Here is a 21437-nt window from a genome sequence, read left to right as displayed (position 1 = left end):
AGTATGTAACACAGTGATATGGATAGAGAGTTACCAGAAAACTGGCTATGAGTGACACTATGTTCGATGCCCCTCTGCAGTGACATACACATCAATATGGGGTGTAGTGCTTGTACAGGGCAGTACCACATGCATAATACCTCTGCCCACAATGGATCAGACTGTCCAACGTGGCTTGCAGTAACATCTCCCATTGGACAAGGGTACTTTTGAGGTAATCAGTAGTATATGTTGACAGCATTAGGGCTCTACTATTTCAGTTTAGAATATCTCTTGAATATTAAATCATATTAACTCCAGGAATTGAGATGGCCATTCTAGATGTGATTTCCTCCTGTTCCAGATACTCATTCTCTAGGACAGTTGTACTTCCATCATATTGAAAACCATACCGATATGAACAATGAGACAGCTGCACATACAACTGCAGGATGCCTTCCCTAAAGATTGCAGCAGTCCCATTACCTTCACGAATACAAATTGTGCCGCACATGTTTGTATCATAAAACCACACAGACAAAAACATTGGTACAGCCAGAGAGCTCCTTTTCCATAATATTATTAAGTTTAGTAGTGTTGTTGTGTGTCCCAGGGGCTACTAGATGAACACACTTCTATTTACTAATTTAATTATTTATTTTTTGGCATAACTTGTATTTGCTACATTGAAACAAAAGCAAACTGTACTACTACTACTACTACTACTACTACTACTACTACTACGGTAGTAGTAGTCATATAAATGAGAAAAAGATAATAAAAAATTGTTAATAACATAACAAATACCAGAAATAAAAACTGCTTGTATTAAAAAAGTCTTAAATTAGGCTAATTCTAAATTAAGACTATAATTTGATCTGGGTGTCAGTCCACAATATGCATGTTCTACCAAAGCACAGTCTCCTGATCCCATTCTGCATGACACATATTGCTGTTTCCTCCCTATCCAAGAGGCATCTCACGTGTGTTGTCTGTGAAGCCTAATCTCTTCTTGTAGCTGGATCTTATCTTTCCAAATCAAATTCCAATCCACTTCTTGACATCTTTGCAGATAATAATTTTTGTTCAGTACATAGTAGAATCCACTGCCCCTGTGAGTTTATAACACACACTGTTCTCTCTCTCCTCCTCCTCCCCCCCCCCCACTCCATCTTTGATATTTGTATGTAGATTACGCTTGAAGAAAATATGCTCAAGAGTCACTGTCAGTCCACAAACATCACTTTATCATTATTTATCCTCTTTAGGTAAGTGGGATATGGGCCATGTCCACTTATAGAGTGAACCAAACCTCTTGAGAGGTGAATTTCACCAATCAACAACCTTTCCTTAACATTAGGAAATATTTCATATACTTTTCTTGCAGTAGTACTGCTTTCCCAGGATCCTTGCCATTATATTAATAACTTATTCATCATTTCCAACTTGCTGTCTGCATATTGTCCTACAATGGCATTAACTTTCTCTGTGCTTTTTTATTAGCCAGTACATTGCACAATTGTGGTGTATTATGGAATCCATTGGCCAGATCCCAAGAATAATAAAAAGAGCACCTGTTGATATTCCCTAAGTAATCTTATCAGTATACTTCCCTCCACTCTTCCTATTACCTGGATCAAAGTTGTTATACTCAATATGTGAGCCCATACACTTGGTCTATATCCCATGATGCCTGCTAATATTTGTTCACAACATTCTTATTAACTGCAAAGGCAGTCTGAATTTTTTTGTGCTATATTGATGATCTTTTGCAAAACTTTGGGTACCTTTACTACAGGTTTGTGGACATTGCAAAATACTCTCTTGTCCAACCTGTGACTAATCCAAGAACAACACATTAATCCACTGTGGGTAAGAAACGGCATTCATCAAGTCATTTGTTGCTTTTGTGTGTTGTGATGGGGTTGCTGCAAAGGCTGGATTGTTGGTAACAATTATCTACTGAAGATGGATAGAAGTGCAGCTGGAATAGGTGGCTGGTAGATAAAACATCTTTATTGCTGTTTGTTTATAATCATTGGACTTTAAAGCTTCTAGAATTAATGACCAACAGGATGAATACACCATCTTGGCATTACCCAGGGCATCTTCCTCTGATCAGACCTTGCTTGGAGGAAGCACTGAGTGTGCAGTTCTGCCGTGGCTGCTGCTGTAAAGAAGTCTCGCATTACTCTGGCCCAGGCATGGTCAGCCTGGTGAAGAACATCTGGCACTGTGAACACATCAGTCTCTCTCTCTCACCCTTAGTAGTACAGGATGAAGTAGTCCTTCATTGGTATCTTGGCAGAGGTGAGGAGGCTGGACCGCATGTCATAGTCTTCCTTCTAAGCTGCTTAGTGCCTGGATGGACAGCAATTTGAGTCTCAGCAACAGTAGTGGCAGCAGTCAACATGATGTTGGCCAGCACAGATTTCATATTACATTACTGCCCAGCTGTTCAGCAATGATACGGTGGTTCTGAAGCATTTTAAATGCAGCTTCCAGTGCTAACAGTTGAGGAAAAAAGTTTGTTTCTGGGTTACATTGAAACATATCAAAAGGAGCTGGTGTTGTTGCTGAAGAGCAGGAGGAGGGTGATGCAAAAGTGGCCAACGGTGAGGAGGCGCAGCATCAACAGATTTCTGTCCATGGTGGTTGGCAAAGACTGCAGCCTGGTTAATGCTCTGAACTGTGGTGGAGTTTTTGCTGTTACATCTCCTCCCTTCTTAGTTTAATATGGTCCTCTGGATTGCTGTTAAAGAACCCAACTGCGACTGGGAACTGATCCATCTGTCACTAGTTCTAAAATTCACATTCTGCTTCACAAATTCGGCGTAAACACTTCTTGCACCACTTTTACCTTTGGTGTGTTGTTCTTCCCTTTTTATATAACCTTTATTTCATTTGTTGAGGTTGAGTCACTTCTTCACTCATCCCGACATGACTGTTATTGACCCACAGGTTAAAAGAACGTAAGGATTGGGTAGGATTTGGACAACTCTGTGTCTGAGGTGACAGTACACAATACTAATTGTTAACAGAACTGTGCAGCCAGCTGATATTGAAGTTCCTATAGTTAGAGTTGGTAATGATATGCTATACAATACTTTTTTATGTGGACTAGAAGGTGTTCCATGTATACATGGCCATTTTGTGCAGCTAATATCTGATCTAAGGAAGTGAAGCGAGCAGGGTTGGGTCTAAAGAGTTATTCAAGTAGGTTAAGTTTTCATCAGAAGGGATATCAAAGGGTATGTTCGGTAGGTAAATTAATGTGTGGATGATACTCAGGGTTGTGGTTGCAACGATGGTGGCTGGTCATTGAAAAGTTGGTCTGGAAATATCGTATTAGGTGCCATTGACCAATAAATCTTGATGGTGTAGCTCTACATACTTTATGCCATAGTAACCTCGTTGCTCATAACAAGTGAAAATAATGATCCTTGGGCTTACCATGGATTATAATGAATGCAGTTGTTTCCTTTGGAAAGATTCCATTTTCTCTGTAATTATCTCTTTTGGACGCTCTGTTGTGGTCAGGAGCGGGACAGATTAATTCACGTGACCTAGGTACAGTGTTTACCCATTGTGTGGGACAGCTGGTGATTAGCCTGGTCTGATTGCATAGTAGTTGCTGCCTGGAGAACAGTGCTATGTAATACTACCATTCATCTTAGATGAATAAACTGACTAAACATAAAATCTCTATCCTTAAAGATAAATACCTACAACTAATGCGCGCGCACACACACACACACACACACACACACACACACACACACACACACACACACACACACACACACACACTAATACTACCATTCATCTTAGATGAATAAAATGACTAAACATAAAATCTCTATCCTTAAAGATAAATACCTACAACTAACGCACGCACGCACGCACGCACGCGCACACACACACACACACACACACACACACACACACACGTACACACACACATACACACTTGTGCACTAAAACAGCCTACTTGCTGCTCAAGCCTGCACAAAATGGTCAACTACTTGCACATCAGTTCTTAACAAAATAGTTAACCTATTGCACTACATAACTTTGATGTTTTCCTGCCAGCCTTAGCACTACTGTTTTACTGCCATTGGCAATATTGCAAATAATATTTCACTCAAAAGTTCCTTCAAATAAGCACCTAAACAAAATGTTTTCCTTGTGTTCATTTAAGAGCCTATTTCTCAAAGACGACGCACATTCTAGTTCAGTACCTCCTAAACCATAAACTTAACTATGATGTATATAAACACACAACCCTAGTAATTAGTAAGTAAACACATAAAATTCACAAACATATTGCATCCTCAGTTATCTTGGAATTCTCTTGTATTTTATTAGTCCTGCTGATGTCCTGAGTGCATAGTAATGTGTCGGAATAAGTGTACGAGAGACCTGCTTCTTTTGTCTAATTTTTTCCTTCTTTCCCTTTCCCAGGCAAATATGGATTGGTTAGCATACCCATTGTCCGTCATGATACTTTGGTAATACTGATTTTTAAATATGGCTACTTACCTATTGTTCCAAGGCTTTCATCTTTGTAACATTGCATGAAATATTTGTTTACTTTTCAATAAATTCTTTGCCAATGATATTATCTTTTCCTGGAGAGGTCTTACATAGCTCAAAAGGAGATAACATCTTCTGATTAAAAACCACCTCACTGGAGGATAATTTTTAAGTCACATGGCACTGCTACACAAGGAAGTAATGCATCCCAGTCATTATGACGACTTAATGTAGTAACTCAATAGTTTCCCAACCATATGATGGACTTTTTCAGCACACCAGTTTCCCTGTGTGTGTATTGCACTGTTTATAAATTTTTTAATGCGTAATAATCCCCACAACTGCTTTGTTACAACCTGACAAAATTTGTCCCTTGGTCTACCATCACTGCCTCGGGTGTTCCAAACGTTGATATCCATTGGGTAATCATCACATGGGCCACTGTATCTGCCTGTTGGACAGAAAACATGATAAATGATCAGTTATCATTAGCACAAAATGGTTTTCTAATGGTATTTGAGCAAACTGTCTGAGAGTGCACATGCCTACCCTTTGCAACTGTAATCTATGCAGTGTAATCTTTTGACAAATGAGTTTTGCTCTTTGAGCACATTGGATACAATTTTTTATGTAAGGATCAACATCTGTTTTTGTGTCACCAACCAGTAATTTTCCCCAACTCTGTGTTCCATATCCCAGCGGCCACTGTGCCCTGCTAGAATTGAATCATGAGCATTCTTCAACACTTCGTCACACAATTTCATTGACACTACTATGCACAACCTACATCTTGTCTTCCTGTTTAGCTCTCCAGCTTCTGTGCTGACTTGTGGATGTTTAGTAAACTGCTGCTGTATGAGTCAGCACTTTGTGGTTCTCGTCATTCTTCTGTATCTACCCGAGCACATTTTTTAGTGTGTATCTTGTGACTAGACTGTCAGTGTTTCCGTGTGAATTACCTGATTGACGTACAACTTCAAAATCAAATTCACTCAGTCGCCAGGCCCTTCTAGTGAGACACCTAGTTGGATCTTTAAGTCCTAGTAACCATTTCGATGCCACATGATCAGTTATTACTACAAATTGTTGTCCATACAAATAACAGTGAAAATAAGTTGCTCCATATATTAGTGCTAGCATTTCTTTCTCAGTGGTAGAATAATTTTTCTCTGCCTTAAGTTGTTTTGATACATCTGCTATTGGATGTTCTTGTCTGTTTACCTCCTAGAATAAAATACATACCTAGGAAAAATTATTAGCCTGACACTACAACATAATTTGCTTTTAGTAATCTGGAAAAGTAAAAACTGGGCTAGAGGTGAATAAGTTTTTTACTTTTAGGGAAGTTGTTTCATAATCTGGAGGCCATTGAAACATTACTCCTTTCTCCAGTAGTTGGTTGAGGGGTCTTGCAATTTCAGAGAATTTAGAATAAATTTTAGATAAAAGTTGGCTAGGCTTGAATATGAAAGCAGTTCCTTTCGTATAGTGAGTGTCAGAGATTTTTTTACAGGCTGACTGCTAATCATGTTGCATGTAAATGGCCAAATACTTCATGTAAACACAGCACAAGCTCTTATATATCCTCAGAAAACACAATATCCTCTAAATAAACCCTATATTGCTTTGGTTTTATTCTTCTCAAAACACTAAGGCAGATGACAGTTGCTGTTGTATTTCTCAATTCAAAAGGCACACAACAGTATTGATATGACTAGCTGGACATTGATAATGACTAGCTGGAGTTGAGAATACTATTTTCAGACAGTCTCTAATTGATGGTACCCACTTTTTAGGATCATAGTTTCAAAATAATTAATTGACCTAGATTATCTTAAGGTCCCTGCAATTGTTTCCTGGTTTAAATTATGGTAGTTGGAATAAAATCTACATGCTTTACTGCCATCTGATGATTTTTTTGGTACAATGACAATGGGTGCAGGCCAAGGGTTATTACTCTCTTCTATGATCCTAACTTGAAGCTGTTCATCTATAAACTCTTCCATGACAGTTTTCAAATGCTGTGGGACTTGGTGCAGTTTTTTTACAGACAAGTGACTTATTCCCAGGGAATATGATATTTTAATAGTGTGGCAGGCAGCAGTCAAAGAGGATTGAATAACTTAAAATATTCCTCTAATGGTCTCACCGTGGCTTTGTATCTCTAGACGTTGCACTTTCCTTGTCAGTGCAGTTAAAATGACAGACTGTCCAGGCATTGTACAGATCAATGTGAAATTCCTATCTTGTTCATCTTCATCCAGTACTTTGAAGCTAGGCATCAGAGAATTGTGCCAGCATCACCTCTTAGGAATTGAAGTTACCAATACTGACAGGCACAATTCTGCTTCCACCAATTTCCCTTACCTAGGACAAACGATATCATGTGAAACATTGTGCTTTATCTAATTCCTCATTCTCAGGCAAAGGATCAAATATACACAAAGAGTTTACCAGAAGATCAGCTCCTACATCAGGCCAGATTAATTTTTCAGTACTGTTCGGTGTGATATATTGTGAGTTGGCTTTAAAGTATGTTGTACACATTTTAGGTGGCCTTGAAGAGATCCTTGCAACAGTAATGATTTTCCAGTGATAATCCAAATATGAAAACAGTTGTATACTACGTTGTTCTAAGTCAACTTTGGCATGATGTGCAGCTAGGAAATACGTATAAACAGAGTATGACTTCATAGCCATTTATAATCATAGAACTTCTACCCTAACCTGGAAGTTACTTTCCCCCACTCAGAATCCTATCACTGCCAAACTTAGTAAATCAACATGACCCCTACCTATGCCATTTAATCTCCAGCTTGATGGATTCAATTCTACTTTAGAAGGTATATTCCTACTTGCCACCAATATGAGAGATCCAGTATCTAATTAAAAATCTGCAAAATTTTCCTCTCACATAATCAGTCAGAAAAAAAGTCTGCACCTGATTCCACACAGAGGTGATGTGTGTTAATTCTCACTGGGAGTGTGGTACAAAAGAGAGACTGCCCACTGTCCCTTTTACCAGGGGATGTGAGGTCTTGCCCTGTGACCAGTTTCTCTCTCTCTCTGCAATCTTCTGTTTGTACAATTCCATTCAGAATGTCTGAAACATTTACATGTGTGATACTGTTGTTCCCTTCAGTTACACTTCAACACTAAAACATTTGATATCTGTATTAAATTTTACTCCCTTTTCCCATGGTTTGGTGACCACATCAATTTCTGTTAGCGCTGCCACAGTTTCTGTTGCTTCATTCAGAGTCTTTGAGAATTCCATACAAACCATATCTGACATTTCTGGCAGTAAACTCCACAAAGCACATCAAGCAGTCTCTGAGCAGTCTCAGAGTTGCTGGGATAGCTGGATGTGGGCGGTGATTCTCTACCAAATATAGAAATTCTGCAGAAGTAGGCAGCTGATAGAAACGACAACATCTTTACTGTTGTTTGTATACAATCATTGAGCTGTGAAGTTGCTAACATCAATGACAGGTGAGGTGAATATGCAATCTCAGTGTCGCCCAGGCTGTCATCCTCCAGTCTGACCTTACTGGAAGAAGTGCTGAGTATGCACTTCAGTGGTGGCTGTTGCTGTGTCAACAAGTCTGTCATTGTCAGTCTGTAGCATGGTTAGCCTGGTGAAAAAGTCTGCTGCTGTGAACACATCAGGATTTGTCTTGCCCCTAGTGGTCCAGGGCAAAGGAATCCTCCATTGGTCTTCCATGAAGACGGAACAGAAGTGAGCTGTCTAGCACCTGCATGCATTTCAAAAGTAGGTGATGGTAGTGGCAGCAGCATCATTGGCATAGTGTTGACCAACACATAATGGATTATTCATTAGTTCCCAGCATTTGATGATGAATGTTGCAGAAAGAATCTTGTTTCTGGGTTAAGTTGAAATGTCTCGAGCTGTGCTTGTGTCGTCACTCAGAAGGTGGAACAACACGAAAGTAGCCCAACTCTGAGGACTTACAGCATCAACAGGTCTCCATCTGTGGTGGTTGGCAGAGACTAAGCCCCGATTATAAATCTGGACTGTGGTGGATTTGAGGCCATTACAAGATGAGGAATATGTGGGCTGATTGCTGTGTATTCAGAATCAACTATTGAAGCAGATAATTTCAAATTTGATAGGAGATACATGACCCAAGGCTACCAAAGCCTCTGTGCCAGTTAAGACATCTTGGAGCACTCAAGGTGAGATAGTGAACCTGGTGCTGGATTGTAGTATGTGATTGGACTTTCTTGCCAGTGAATATTCTCCACAGCTGTGAAATTACAATATGGGGAATACTAAACTGTTGGCTCACCTGTATTATTTGTGATCTACCTCTAATCTGCCATTGATCCTGCAAAGCATTGTGCCATCAAGATCCATTTTGTATGTTATCATACTTCCCTTTAAATCAAATTCTGTGTCTCAAATGCCCACAAAACATTCAGTCCTCTACTGAAGGCCACTGATCATGCAAAATGTTGCAGATGCACTAAGCAGGCTCATACAGGTGTGCCTTACATGTTTTCATGTTATCCCATAACACTGTAGTTCATGCAGTGCACCAAGGTGCAGGTTCTCCCCCCCCCCCCCCCCCCCCACACTCCCATGGATCTCTAAGACATGAGGACATAGGGTAAAAGGGGCTGATTGCTACTCATCAAGTAACCTGTCTGACACACACACACACACACACAGTGGAATGGCAGGGTTGAATGAGAGATCATTACGCATACACAATATCAGTGGTGGAAAATTTTCTTTCTGTAGCTGGCTCATTCACAAACAATATGACGACACACTTTGATTTATCACTTATTTCATTAAAATTGAGTTGCGTGGGTTTTTCATTTAATTACACTGAGATAAATTTAATTTTGCCTGTCTTTCAGATGAGGACACACAATCGTTCAAAACTGTGTCTTTCAAGTTTCATCGTCTTTTCAATATGCCTCCTGAAGAGAAACTGGTCAATTATTATTCATGCAGGTGCGTATGTTCATTTATAACTAGAAAGTTCACTTACTTGTGTTGAAAATATTCATAGGAAGTTATCTGTTGTTATGATGAAATGAGTGGGTGTCACACTCTTCTTATAGCAGAAAAACACTGAAATTTCACTAGAGGGACAGCAAATGTTAATTACAGTACCTCCTGAAAAATTGGTGCATTTGTATGCTTTTTTTTTTATCTGTGTACATGGTGCCAGTCATGTAAAGTAATACTTTTCTTTCATTATGAGGGTTAGTGGCATATTGAGAGTGATACTTTCATTCACTGTACTTGCCATTATTTATGCTCTGTCATTATTCACTGTAATTTTCCAGTCCTATTTGGAAGTTTTAGAGACTGGGAGAAAGCTTAAAAAAATAGTTAGCATCAGTTTTTACTGTTAAGAGAAATTGGTGAAGTCTGTTTTGAAATATACAAGACTGTTTATAGTCATTAATTTATTCACACATGTTCAATACCTTAATAAGGTAGATCCTTCTAGAATTTTGAATGAATTAATTTACAGATAAGACAGAAGTGGCTACTGCAAGCAAATTCTATGTATTATACTAAATACAGATTATGAGTAGTGTTCATCTACTCACACTGGTAATTGTAGGAACCACTATTTATTTAGGAGAATAAAAGCCATTGCTTTTACTCAAAACTCTAGCTGTAGTTTTTATCAACTATTTTATACTAAGCATATATGTAACTTTAATTATGTCAGAGACCAATATTAGCTATGTACGCATTGAAAGAGTTAAAAACCTGTCCAATATGAACATCAGTGTAAAGTGGAATTTTCATCTCTGACAAGTTGATAATTTTCAGGAGAAGTGGCTAATGAGATGTCCTGTTGCTTTGCTTTTTAATATTGAGAGATTTCTAGTATCCTGCCTGATGTCTGCATGTCACCTTTTGTAAATTCCTGTACTAGCATACATAACTCCTATATAAACTGTAGACATAGCCCATATGGAAATTATTTCTACTGCCATTACAGAGTTACACATTTCCATTGTTCATCATAAATTCATTCTTATTATTAATGACAAATCCCATTGGAAAGAAAATGTATTGACATGTAAGTGTAAGAATCCAGAGGTTCCTGAAGAGGCCTATGCTAGGGACTTGCTCATTAATTTTATCCAATATTTTTACTAGGTAACTAAGATACCTTTAGGTTAAATACTTTCTTGACCCTAGCTACATTGTACTAGATAATTATACCATAGGACTGTATTGAGCAAAATTATGCCAAGTATGCTAGCAACACAGTAAGAGAGATTTCTAAGTGCAGAGCAGCTAGAACTGACTTTTTGGTTATCTTATCCTCTAGCACATGCCACTTCAGTATTTATTGTGGATGCTTAGGAATTTTACATGTGGAGTTCCATTTAGTGTGTGCTCATTGGTCTTTACTACTGGTACCCAAAAGTATTTAGTTGTTTTGTATTGCTTAATATGAATTTATAGTCAGATTAAAAATTAAGTTTCTTGCTGTGACCAGTTGTAAGACTGTTCCACTACTTTCCTGGCTGTATATGGTATGTACGGCCACTTTATCAGAATATATGTAGTCCTTCAGTGTCCCAGGTAAATCATTTATGTAGTCCAAGTACTGAAACTTGCAGGACACCATATTTTATGTTTCCCTCCTCTGTTATTAATTTTATTACTGTTTCAGCATTTTTAATGCAACCTTCTGTTTTGTGTTTTTGAGGCATTATTCCAGTGACACATTTGGGGAATTTCCTGACATTTTAGTTCCCTCATAGAATATTATGATATACACAAGTAGAAGCCTTAGAATGATTACAAGAAAATGTAAATTGGATAATTTTTCTTACTTAGTTTTACCAGAACTGAGTTAGTGAGATCATTGCATTTTCTGTACAGAAACTTTTACAAAATGCCAACTTGGTCCTTCTGTTCTAAACGGCACGTGTGTCCAGCATAGTACTAGGAACAGTGTAAATGGTTCATTTCATGTAAATACTGCCACATTATCTGTGAATACTATAGATAACTGGCACTAATACCTGTGTTGCCTTTCACAGGTGTAACATATCCAAAATCTTCAGTTAGCCTATGCGAGGGAAGTTACGTGCTCCATCTCTCTGTTAATGTATAAACTTTGTTGTTTGTGTTATTACATTTTAACTGTTCGTGCATCATACGTTCTGTGGACCAGCTCAACAGTTGCCTGAAGGAGTATAAAAAACTGTTTAAAATACACACCAAGGCTGGCCCATGTATGAGACCAATAGTCATTAATCTGCTGGGCATATGCAATCAGTCTTTGCCTTGAAGCTATTATGCTGCAGCTATATGAGCAGCTGGTTGACCCATCATCTAGTGCTCTCAAAGATTCGGAACACTTCAGGATTTGTCTGTAATATGCTGCTTTGCACATGTAAGGAGAAAACTTTATCATTTGCAGCAGTTTGTGGTTGTAACTCTTTAACTCAGTGGAGTTGATAGCTGACAAAAGCTTGAGAAATATCTTGGTTGGCATGGCTTGAAAGCAGAGAGAATTCTTTTCAACTAATTCCCTTTCATGGAAATAAGACAAGCTTTTAACATTTCTTGTATTGCAGCTACTGGAAGGGTCGTATGCCACGTCAGGGCTGGATGTATTTATCCATCCATCACTTGTGCTTCTATGCCTATATTCTTGGTCGTGAAACCAGATTAGTTATCAGGTGGACTGATATTACGGAACTTGACAAAACAAATAGTCTGCTTTTCCCGGATTCAATTCGAATTGCAACAAGGGAGAAGGAGGTGAGTTTACAGAATTAAGTTTTCCCACTGTAAGTCTCCTCCATAAAATAATTTCATGTTGTACTCTAAATGTGATGTACATATTAAAATATAAAACATCAAATTGGCAGATATGAAATTAATACTGCATTCATTTTTTTTCCTTGGTATATATTTGTCTTAAAGTTTAAGTCTTTAACTTAACATCAGCTTGGAATAGACGATAAAGTTTTCCATATCTTACATAACTAAATGTATTTATGCAACAGCTTTAAATTTTTGCTGTTTACAATACCATTTAATAAGGATCATTTACTACATTATGCTGAATATGTATAAAAATTTTATTTAATGAGTGCTGTTCTACTCCTTCCACTCTTCTTCTATCTTTAACCTCTCCTGCAATTTCTCTCAAATTTATCAGTATACATTAGTTTTTATCTTCATCAAATAGCAGATGTGATGTCATAATATTTTGTAAACTGAGATTCAAATAATAAAATTGGTTATTTTTCAGTATTACTTCTCAATGTTTCTGCACAAATCGGAGACATTTGCCCTTATGGAGCAGCTCACAAATCTGGCAATGAAACAGTTAGTATTATGCTATGCAGTCCATATGTAAATTAATATTAAGAGAAATGTATTATTAAACTTAAATGATAATTCCTGTCTAAACATCTTTCAGGCTAATTGATGAAAAAGGGGGATATAACGAAGACAGAGAGCTGTTAAATAAGTTAAGGTTAGTAAAAAATGTAAAATTACATATGCAGTAGAAAGTACAATATAAGAATATACAAATCTGTAATTTCCATATATAGTGCCACACAACTTTCGTGAAGTTGGATTACTGAAAAGTTGAGCAATGAGTTTCTTTTGATTAAGATACCACACACATGCTGTCAGCTGTTTCAGTCATGAGACATGCAGTAGATTTATTGGTTCAATTAATCCCTCCTCCCTCCCCCCCCCCCCCCAAAAAAAAAAAAAACTACTGGAAGTGGTTCAGCAGCTTGTTTCAATGGACAATGGAATGTTACACTGCAAACCATCAATGCGCACTAACATAAACTGATGAGATTTTCGCTTGTTGCTGGGTTCAGCAAGGCTCAAAGGTTAAGATTAGGCACTGGTTCCTTTAGTCTTCTTTTTGAAAAGGATTGTCTTACTCAGGCGTGGGTCCAGGATTCGACTCTCTCTCTCTCTCTCTCTCTCTCTCTCTCTCTCTGTGTGTGTGTGTGTGTGTGTGTGTGTGTGTGTGTGTGTGTGTGTGTGTGTGTGTGTGTGTGTGTTTGGGGGGGGGGGCACAGTTTTACTGAATTTGCCCCTTCCCCCACACCCCTCAGTTCTAGCATGGTACACATGTGTAAAATATTTTAATAATAAATAGTTTGTCATCATAAAACATTTTAATTTAATAATAATACATTGCTTATACCAGTGAATAGCACAGTGCTCGCAAGCCATTCCCTTATATAGAGCACTTCCCCCTCCATCTGAAATTGCACAGTATTGTCAGTGTCTGTCATGCTGCGTACAGTTTTTTTTTTTTTTATCGGCATTTAGTGGGATAATGTCCCTCCAACTGTTTCCTCATAGCCTAGTCTCTTGCCCCTTCACTTCCTGTCCAACTTCGAAGAGGTATCACAATTTCTCTAATCCATTTACTCACAGTAGTTTGTTCAGATTTGCTCTCCATAAAAATTTTCTGTTGGTCAGGTTGTCATTTTGGTTAATACTAAGTCTATTATTCTGCTTCAATAAGTAAATAAGTCAAAACAAAGGTAGTAATCTTGCTCGACATTTCACTTTTCTCCATGAAGCAGCACAGAGACATTAGTCTCATGATGAACTGTGTGCAGATAAGTTAAGAAAAGAGATTAGAAAGTTGCCTGGATCATCAAGTTTTGAAGAAATTAGCAAAAGCTCAGATATCCTTCAGCAACAGTGTACTCATGAAATAATGTGCAACAGAAATGGTAAAAGCTGCTGAGCACTTTAAAACACCTGCTTTGTTGTGTAGTGGCTGTAAAATTTGAATTATTGATGTGGAATAAGCATAAAAAGAAACTAGACAATTTAATTCCAAACCGTCAGTATTATTCTTTGTCTATGGATAAGTGTCATTTCCCAAGTTGCTGCAAATGGAAACAAGAATATAAGGAAGTAAAATTTTCAAGATTTAAATCCATTATTGATGAAGTCACCAAAGAGTTTCATAGTTCCAGAATGCACAGAATGTGCATTGATATGAAACTTCCTAGCAGATTAAAACTGTGTGCTGGACTCAGACTCGGACTCAGGACCTTTGCCTTTCTCCGGCAAGTGCTCTATCAACTGAGATAACCAAGCATGTGCATAGGTAGTTCAGTAGGTAGAGCACTTGCCAGCGAAAGACAAAGATCCCGAGTTTGAGTCTCAGTCAGGCACACAACTTTAATCTGCTAGGAAGTTCCAATTCCATAGTTGTTTTAAAGATTTTAAATCATTAGACCTGGTTATAATTTTGTTTAATATTCAGTGAACATTAGTCTTTGAAGTGATCTTCAATAAGAAGTGTGTAGTTTACAAAATGATCCATGCATGCTATTCAGAACAGAAAGATATGTCACACTGTTTGAAGTCATGCCCCAAGAGCGCTATCCAAAACTCACAGGCTTCACTCTTAAAGTAAAAATATTTTTTTCTGATCAGCATATGTTTGAGAAAGAACTTTTCTACAATTACATACATTCAATCTGCTCAGAATAATGCAGCGAGCGATAAGTTGTTTGGATGTGAACTTCATTTCACTGCAGTGCATACTGAAAGTTATATTACAGAACTTGTCAAGACAAAGTTAAATAAAATTAACCTAAATATTTAAATATCTCATTAACGTAAGCTCAAGAGTCTGTGATAAATAAATAAAAATGGCAATTATAGTAATTTCTTATGTGACTTACATATAGGGATTAGATAGAGCTCATGATCCTATGATTACTTAAAATTGTCCCTGCTGTTGGTTGGTGTGGCAGTGTTGGACCGTAATGGCAACACACGAGTTAAGTTGGGGGAGGGGGGGGGTCTCTTGCCAAAGGGGAATGTCTCATGAGCCATGCTTTGCAATGCCTCATTTAGCATAATGCCTAAGAAATTGAAAACCTTTGAAAACTATATGTCTGAAAGCTTTTGAAGTACATTTTTCACATGAATTATGGCAACACCAACTCTCACAACTTTGATAATGCCACGATTTGCGCAACATATGGTCAAAGTGCCACTCACAAATGTAAACACTGACCTGTGAACTATATCTACATGAGCACGTGTATAAGAGGAATGCTGTTTAATTTGTTTTTGCTTGCATTTGGGACATCAGTTTTTCTGGTTCCCACATCCCACCCAACACCACCTTCCTTCCTTAGTGGAGGGCTTTTCTCTTTCCATCTTGCCTCAACTTCGTGTGGTTTGCCAGTTGTACCAGTGCATTCATGCACTATATTAGATTTGTTGTAGACAGCAGACATGGTCAGCCTGTGGATGTATGTATTTGCTTCTCTACATGGCAGTCACATGCTGACCATTCAGCTATAGAGGCAGACTGTTGCGTCAGACAGAAATGTTGGATTACAAATGATTTTCAATATATAGTTTCATATAAGAACTACTAAAACACCACCATTATGCAAACCTACCAATTGTTGAAGTTAAATGCTACCTAAGTTTCAACACAACTATTGTTCAAGCATCTGCCAGTTGGATCTGATAACTCCTAGAAAATTTGTGGTTGAAAACTTTAGTAAGTTTACGAGGAAAAAGTTCTTTGAAATGAGTGTCATGTGGTTACTTAAAATCTCTTTCTTTAATGTAGCTATGGCTCTGAATCTGAATGTTTGTTTGAATGGTGCTTAACACTATTAGAGATAGGAATGGGTATGTTATGGTTGTATTTTGTTTAACTTACAGTACAATACTAGACAAAATAATATTTATAAACTAATCATTAATAATATTTTTCATACACTTCTTATGCGTTCATGATAAAGATTCAAATTAATGATATCAATATAATAGAGGGAAACATTCCACGTGGGAAAAATTATATATAAAAACAAAGATGAGGTGACTTACCGAACGAAAGCGTTGGCAGGTCGATAGACACACAAACAAACACAAACATACACACAAAATTCAAGCTTTCGCAACAAACTGTTGCCTCATCAGGAAAGAGGGAAGGAGAGGGAAAGACGAAAGGAAGTGGGTTTTATGGGTGAGGGTAAGGAGTCATTCCAATCCCGGGAGTGGAAAGACTTACCTTAGGGGGAAAAAAGGACAGGTATACACTCGCGCACACACACACACACACACACACACACACACACACACACACACACACACACACACACACACACATATCCATCCACAGATACAGACACAAGCAGACATATGTAAGTCTTTCCACTCCCGGGATTGGAATGACTCCTTACCCTCACCCTTAAAACCCACTTCCTTTCGTCTTTCCCTCTCCTTCCCTCTTTCCTGATGAGGCAACAGTTTGTTGCGAAAGCTTGAATTTTGTGTGTATGTTTGTGTTTGTTTGTGTGTCTATCGACCTGCCAGCACTTTCGTTCGGTAAGTCACCTCATCTTTGTTTTTATACATGATAAAGATTCGCTTTACAGAGTGGTACTTTCTACAAAACCTTATCTTGCTTGTAGTTATGAGATGTCCACTCCTATGGAAGGTACAGAATTCTTAATGTTTTGACTGCTGATAATTGGTTCAGTAACTCACTAGTGAAAAGTTTGTTCCATAAGACACCTAGAGTAAAAGTATTGTAGTATTCTTCACTTGTAATAATGGCAGAAACTGATTTCAGAACCTTAAGGCACTAATAAGATGAACATAATACCATTGAAATTTTAGTAATGTCTTGTCAATAAACTTATACATTAATCTATTAATACTACAATTTGAAATAGAAATATACCTAAAAATGAATGAGACTAAGAGGCATAAAGCTATTTCCAGTACAGTAATGTGTCCAGTATTACATATATGCATTGATGGTAATGTAATTCATATAACCAAACCATGCACAAGTTTAATTTTATGTATGTGCAAACACATTTCCAGTACATGTGACTTTATAATCTATTATGCAGTTAATGCTCTTCCAGTAAGAATGTACCAAAGAAGCCATCATTCCTGAAGCGTGATCTTGATGCTAGAGCTCACTCAGAAGCATATCGCTTGACATTCCGGTTACCAGCTAGTGAGAAACTGGATGGTAGTATAGATGCTACGCTATGGACACCTTATAACAAGCGGCATGTTTGGGGACGCATGTTTCTCTCCCAAAACTTCATATGCTTTAGCAGCAGGGTGAGTCAACTTAGAATAATAAGGATGAGTGGTTTAATATCATTTTGTGAGTATAAATGTGAACAAGTGCAAAGGGCCTATTAGACATTCATGAACTTCTCTTCATTCTTTTGGATCTTTTGTTACTGTTTACTACTTCATATATGTCAACTTTTTTACAGTTCACAATGTGCACATTTCTCATTTTCTTTTAGGCACATCTTGAACACATCTTGGATGCCTTGAATATCTGCTCTAACATCAGCCATACTGTTCACTAAGAATTTGTAATTGCTGGAAGAATGATGATGTTTTCACAAGTCCATCATCTGAAATCTATATTTTCACATTACTGTGCTTATCATTGCAAGATGCACACTAAGCTCTAGTCAAAATCATGCTTTATGCCTATTGTTCTTTGAACTTCAGTGGTGTAGTTTTGTTGTATTGGTGGTACTTTATATTTTGTCACCAATGTTATGTAGTTACAATGTATTTTACCAGTGGATGGCTTCTCTCTCTTGCTTGCTGTCCTGCTTGGTGAACGCTTTAGTATCTTCCATCTTGACACCATCTTCATAACCTGATATGTTTACTCTGATTAGCACTCGTACCTTTGGGAGTGTTTTTAGACTGGTTATCAAATTCATAGCAGTTTACAAGTAATATTCGAGATTTTGTCGGTGTAACCGATTGATGATATTGTTTTGGACATCCAGCCAGGCTGCTGATTTTATTTTTGTGTGCAATATTATGGTAGCTAATAAATCACCTTTATCAGGTGCATGACTGGTGATCTTTTGTGGTTGGAGTCCACGTAGTGAATACACTCAAGAGACCCTTACTCATGGCACCTGATGACAGTAATTGTGTCAGTCTTCAAAATATTATGAACAAAACTTAAAATGTCAACTTGGCTTGATGCTAAAAACACACACAGTTTGGAAATTTACGTATTTTCTTCTGACTAGTACTGATTGTAGTTGCCTAATTTATTATTAATCCCAATTCTTCTTACTCACTGCGCCGTAGGATTTTCAGTGTAGTGTACACCAAAGTGACATATTTTTATTTTGTAGTGTTTACAGATATCAGTTATGAACTGTTGTAAAACTTATGCTAGTTCTTTCTTTTTTATGCACATTTATTATATTCAGTCAGTCGCCAGTTACTGTGATTTAACTTTCTTAGGACTGTTTATGGACCAAAAACCATAATCTGTATGATGTGTATGACATAAGATAACCACAAATTTATTATCGATTAAATTTAAGTGATCAGAATTGAAACAATTTTTATTGGTAGTTTTAGTAGATATAAAAATTCCTTTAAACATAAAACTGTTGCTGCATTTTTGAGAAATATTAGTTACTGATAGAACTTAAACCAAAGTAAGGTATCAAAATGAATTTCTCTACAGTTTCCAAGACAGTTCACCATGATAGCGCTGACACACTCATGACCCATGTACCAAAGAGGTATGCAAATAGTTTATACACTTTGCCATTTCAGAAATGCTCTACCCTTTGTTTTTGTCATGAAAATTGATCATCTTCTGCTGCCAAAATAAATATCTCCCTTCACTGTTGCATTAGTGAATGAAATGTATATATGCAGCCTATCAGTTGCCTTTTGTATATACTTTATCAATGTACTTTAACACAGTATGTTTCTAAGGTGACTGCAAGGCTGAAATTGTACATTCAGTTGACATAGTCAAATGTATAAGTTGCTCATTGAAGTTGCCTTATCCAAGCAGTAATCATAATACAGAGATTTGAAAATATATGTTCAGTCCTACTGTCTGGATTCATGTTAATAAATAGCTTGCACACTGATTGTTTTGGAGTTTATATAAATTCTTTTTTTTTAGCTTTCAATATTTAAATGTTCTTGTTTTTCCAGACATTCAAAATTGAATAAAACTTGGGACACATTGTTGTCAGCATTTTTCAAACTAAACTTTAGAAGAATTGAGCGATGTGATAGAGAGCAAAAAATTGCTGTTTCTAGGTGAAAGGCTTGGTCAGTCTGGTATTACCTTTGAAGGATATCAGCTTAGTAGAACGAGCAGAAAACCAGGCATCGAATCCAGCAGTAAATAATTCAGTTCTCATCACTTCGGCAAACCACACAAGTTTCCTCTTCGCACAAATTCAAGATCGTGATTTTGTTGTGCAAAAAATCTCGGAGCTTCTTGCCAGGACGAGGCTTGCTGCACCGTAAGTTAGATCTTTAAAATAAAATTAAATTAAAATACTTCTGATCTTTAAAGTACAGTTAAGTTTCCCATTGCTCTGTGTTAATAGGTCAGTGTACAATTCAGAAAGTGCTCATTCACCAACTTCAAGCAGTGGAAGCATTAGTCAGGGAGAGGAAGCAAAACCAGGTAAAGCACCAAGACATTTTAATGTAGTGACTTAGTAACTGCCGTTATACATATTTTGTAAACTATAGGTATTTAGTCACTTGCACATAATATTTTGCAACAAAACGTTTATGGAACTTTACACACACCTCTTTTGTCAGTATTGTGTTGTGGGCATGGGATCCTAAGCCATTACAATACTTCTTCCCCTTGTCTGTTGTAGTTTCACTCGCTGACTACATTTTTGTCCAGACTTGCTCTCTAGGACACATTCCCTACTGACAACATAACTTGCTCAAAGAACATTGATTTTGGATTATTTTACGCCACATATTTCAGTTAACTTGTGTTGAATTGTCACTGATGGGTTTAATCTGTGCCTTTTCAAAATTATTTGTGGAAGTACTGGTCTTGGGGAAAGTTTGCCAAATACCCAGCATGACACCAAGACTGTGTGGGGTGGGTCACCAGGTATCTGGTTGGTTGCAGCCTTCTGACTGTGCAGGGAGTGCCGTATTGATTCCTAAGCTGTTACCTTACCTCCCTGCACGTGCTGTAGAGTAGGTGTCCATCCATTTGTGGGCACTGGAACTCCAGGCAGTGGCAATCTAGTCAGCTGGTTGGTGCTGTGGCTAGGTGGCACCTGTGGGGACAGCCCTTTTTCAGAGTAGGCTGTGAGAAGGCTGATACCTGCGCAGTGAAAAGACCAAAGTTTTCAGCCAGTGGCAATGAGACCTTGGCAGTCTATTTAGCTTGACTGAAATTCTTCGGTGCAGATTTTTACAACCAATTCTGGTTCTTGGCCACACTATGGGAGGAAAGGAAAACCAATCGAACTGCAGAAACGTATTCTCTACAGTTCCTGGTTTGCATCCCTGGCAGATGGAGGGTATTTTTTATTTATTGAGCCGTTGTCCTTTGTGGAGAATATTTAAAATGTATTTGGAGAAATTTCTTCCCTTAGCAAGTCATAAAGTGGTTCCATTTTAATTAAAACAGAAAATCCTTCCCAATTTCAAGTATGACACTCTTGTAAAAAAACTTGGTACTGTACCTGTTACCATAACACCCAATAAAAGCTTGGACATGGTACAGGGTTTAACTTTCCATCTGGACTTAATGCTACAGATGGATGAAGAACTACACAAACACTTAGAGAAGGAAATATCCACTTCATAATTGTGCATGGCGAGGCCTGCCAGACAAGCTTTGCACTGGAGCATTCTTCCGTGGGAGGGGGATGTGCTTCCTGAGAAAGTAAAAATCATGATTTACCTGCATATGTGTAGCTGTATATCCCAACCCTGATGTGGTGCTTCAAAAGCTTATATTTTGGATATAGGACTTTCCAGTGTACAAACAGCTCATTTTGTGGAGTCTGTGATTGGCGACTTCATAGAAACACCCCTTCTCAGCTACCAACTGTACGTGTCAGTTGTGGAGACGATC

General features: G+C 37.8%; 1 protein-coding gene across 2 annotated transcripts in view; it reads left to right on the top strand.

Moving 5' to 3' along the window:
• The window catches only part of LOC124805065 (TBC1 domain family member 9), a 170275-nt gene that overhangs the window by 20796 nt on the left and 128042 nt on the right, over positions 1-21437 (top strand). For both annotated transcript variants that reach the window (XM_047265501.1, XM_047265493.1), the window contains exons 4-10: positions 9403-9499; positions 12106-12292; positions 12789-12865; positions 12960-13016; positions 17437-17641; positions 19634-19842; positions 19930-20009. In XM_047265501.1, coding sequence (XP_047121457.1) covers positions 9403-9499; positions 12106-12292; positions 12789-12865; positions 12960-13016; positions 17437-17641; positions 19634-19842; positions 19930-20009 — 912 coding nt within the window. The remainder of the gene's footprint in view (positions 1-9402; positions 9500-12105; positions 12293-12788; positions 12866-12959; positions 13017-17436; positions 17642-19633; positions 19843-19929; positions 20010-21437) is intronic.

This window comes from Schistocerca piceifrons, chromosome 1 (assembly GCF_021461385.2).
Source record: "Schistocerca piceifrons isolate TAMUIC-IGC-003096 chromosome 1, iqSchPice1.1, whole genome shotgun sequence".
In the NCBI taxonomy this organism is placed as follows: domain Eukaryota; kingdom Metazoa; phylum Arthropoda; class Insecta; order Orthoptera; family Acrididae; genus Schistocerca; species Schistocerca piceifrons.
Note: the sequence above shows the minus strand (reverse complement) of the source record. Positions and strands in the feature narration are given on the sequence as shown.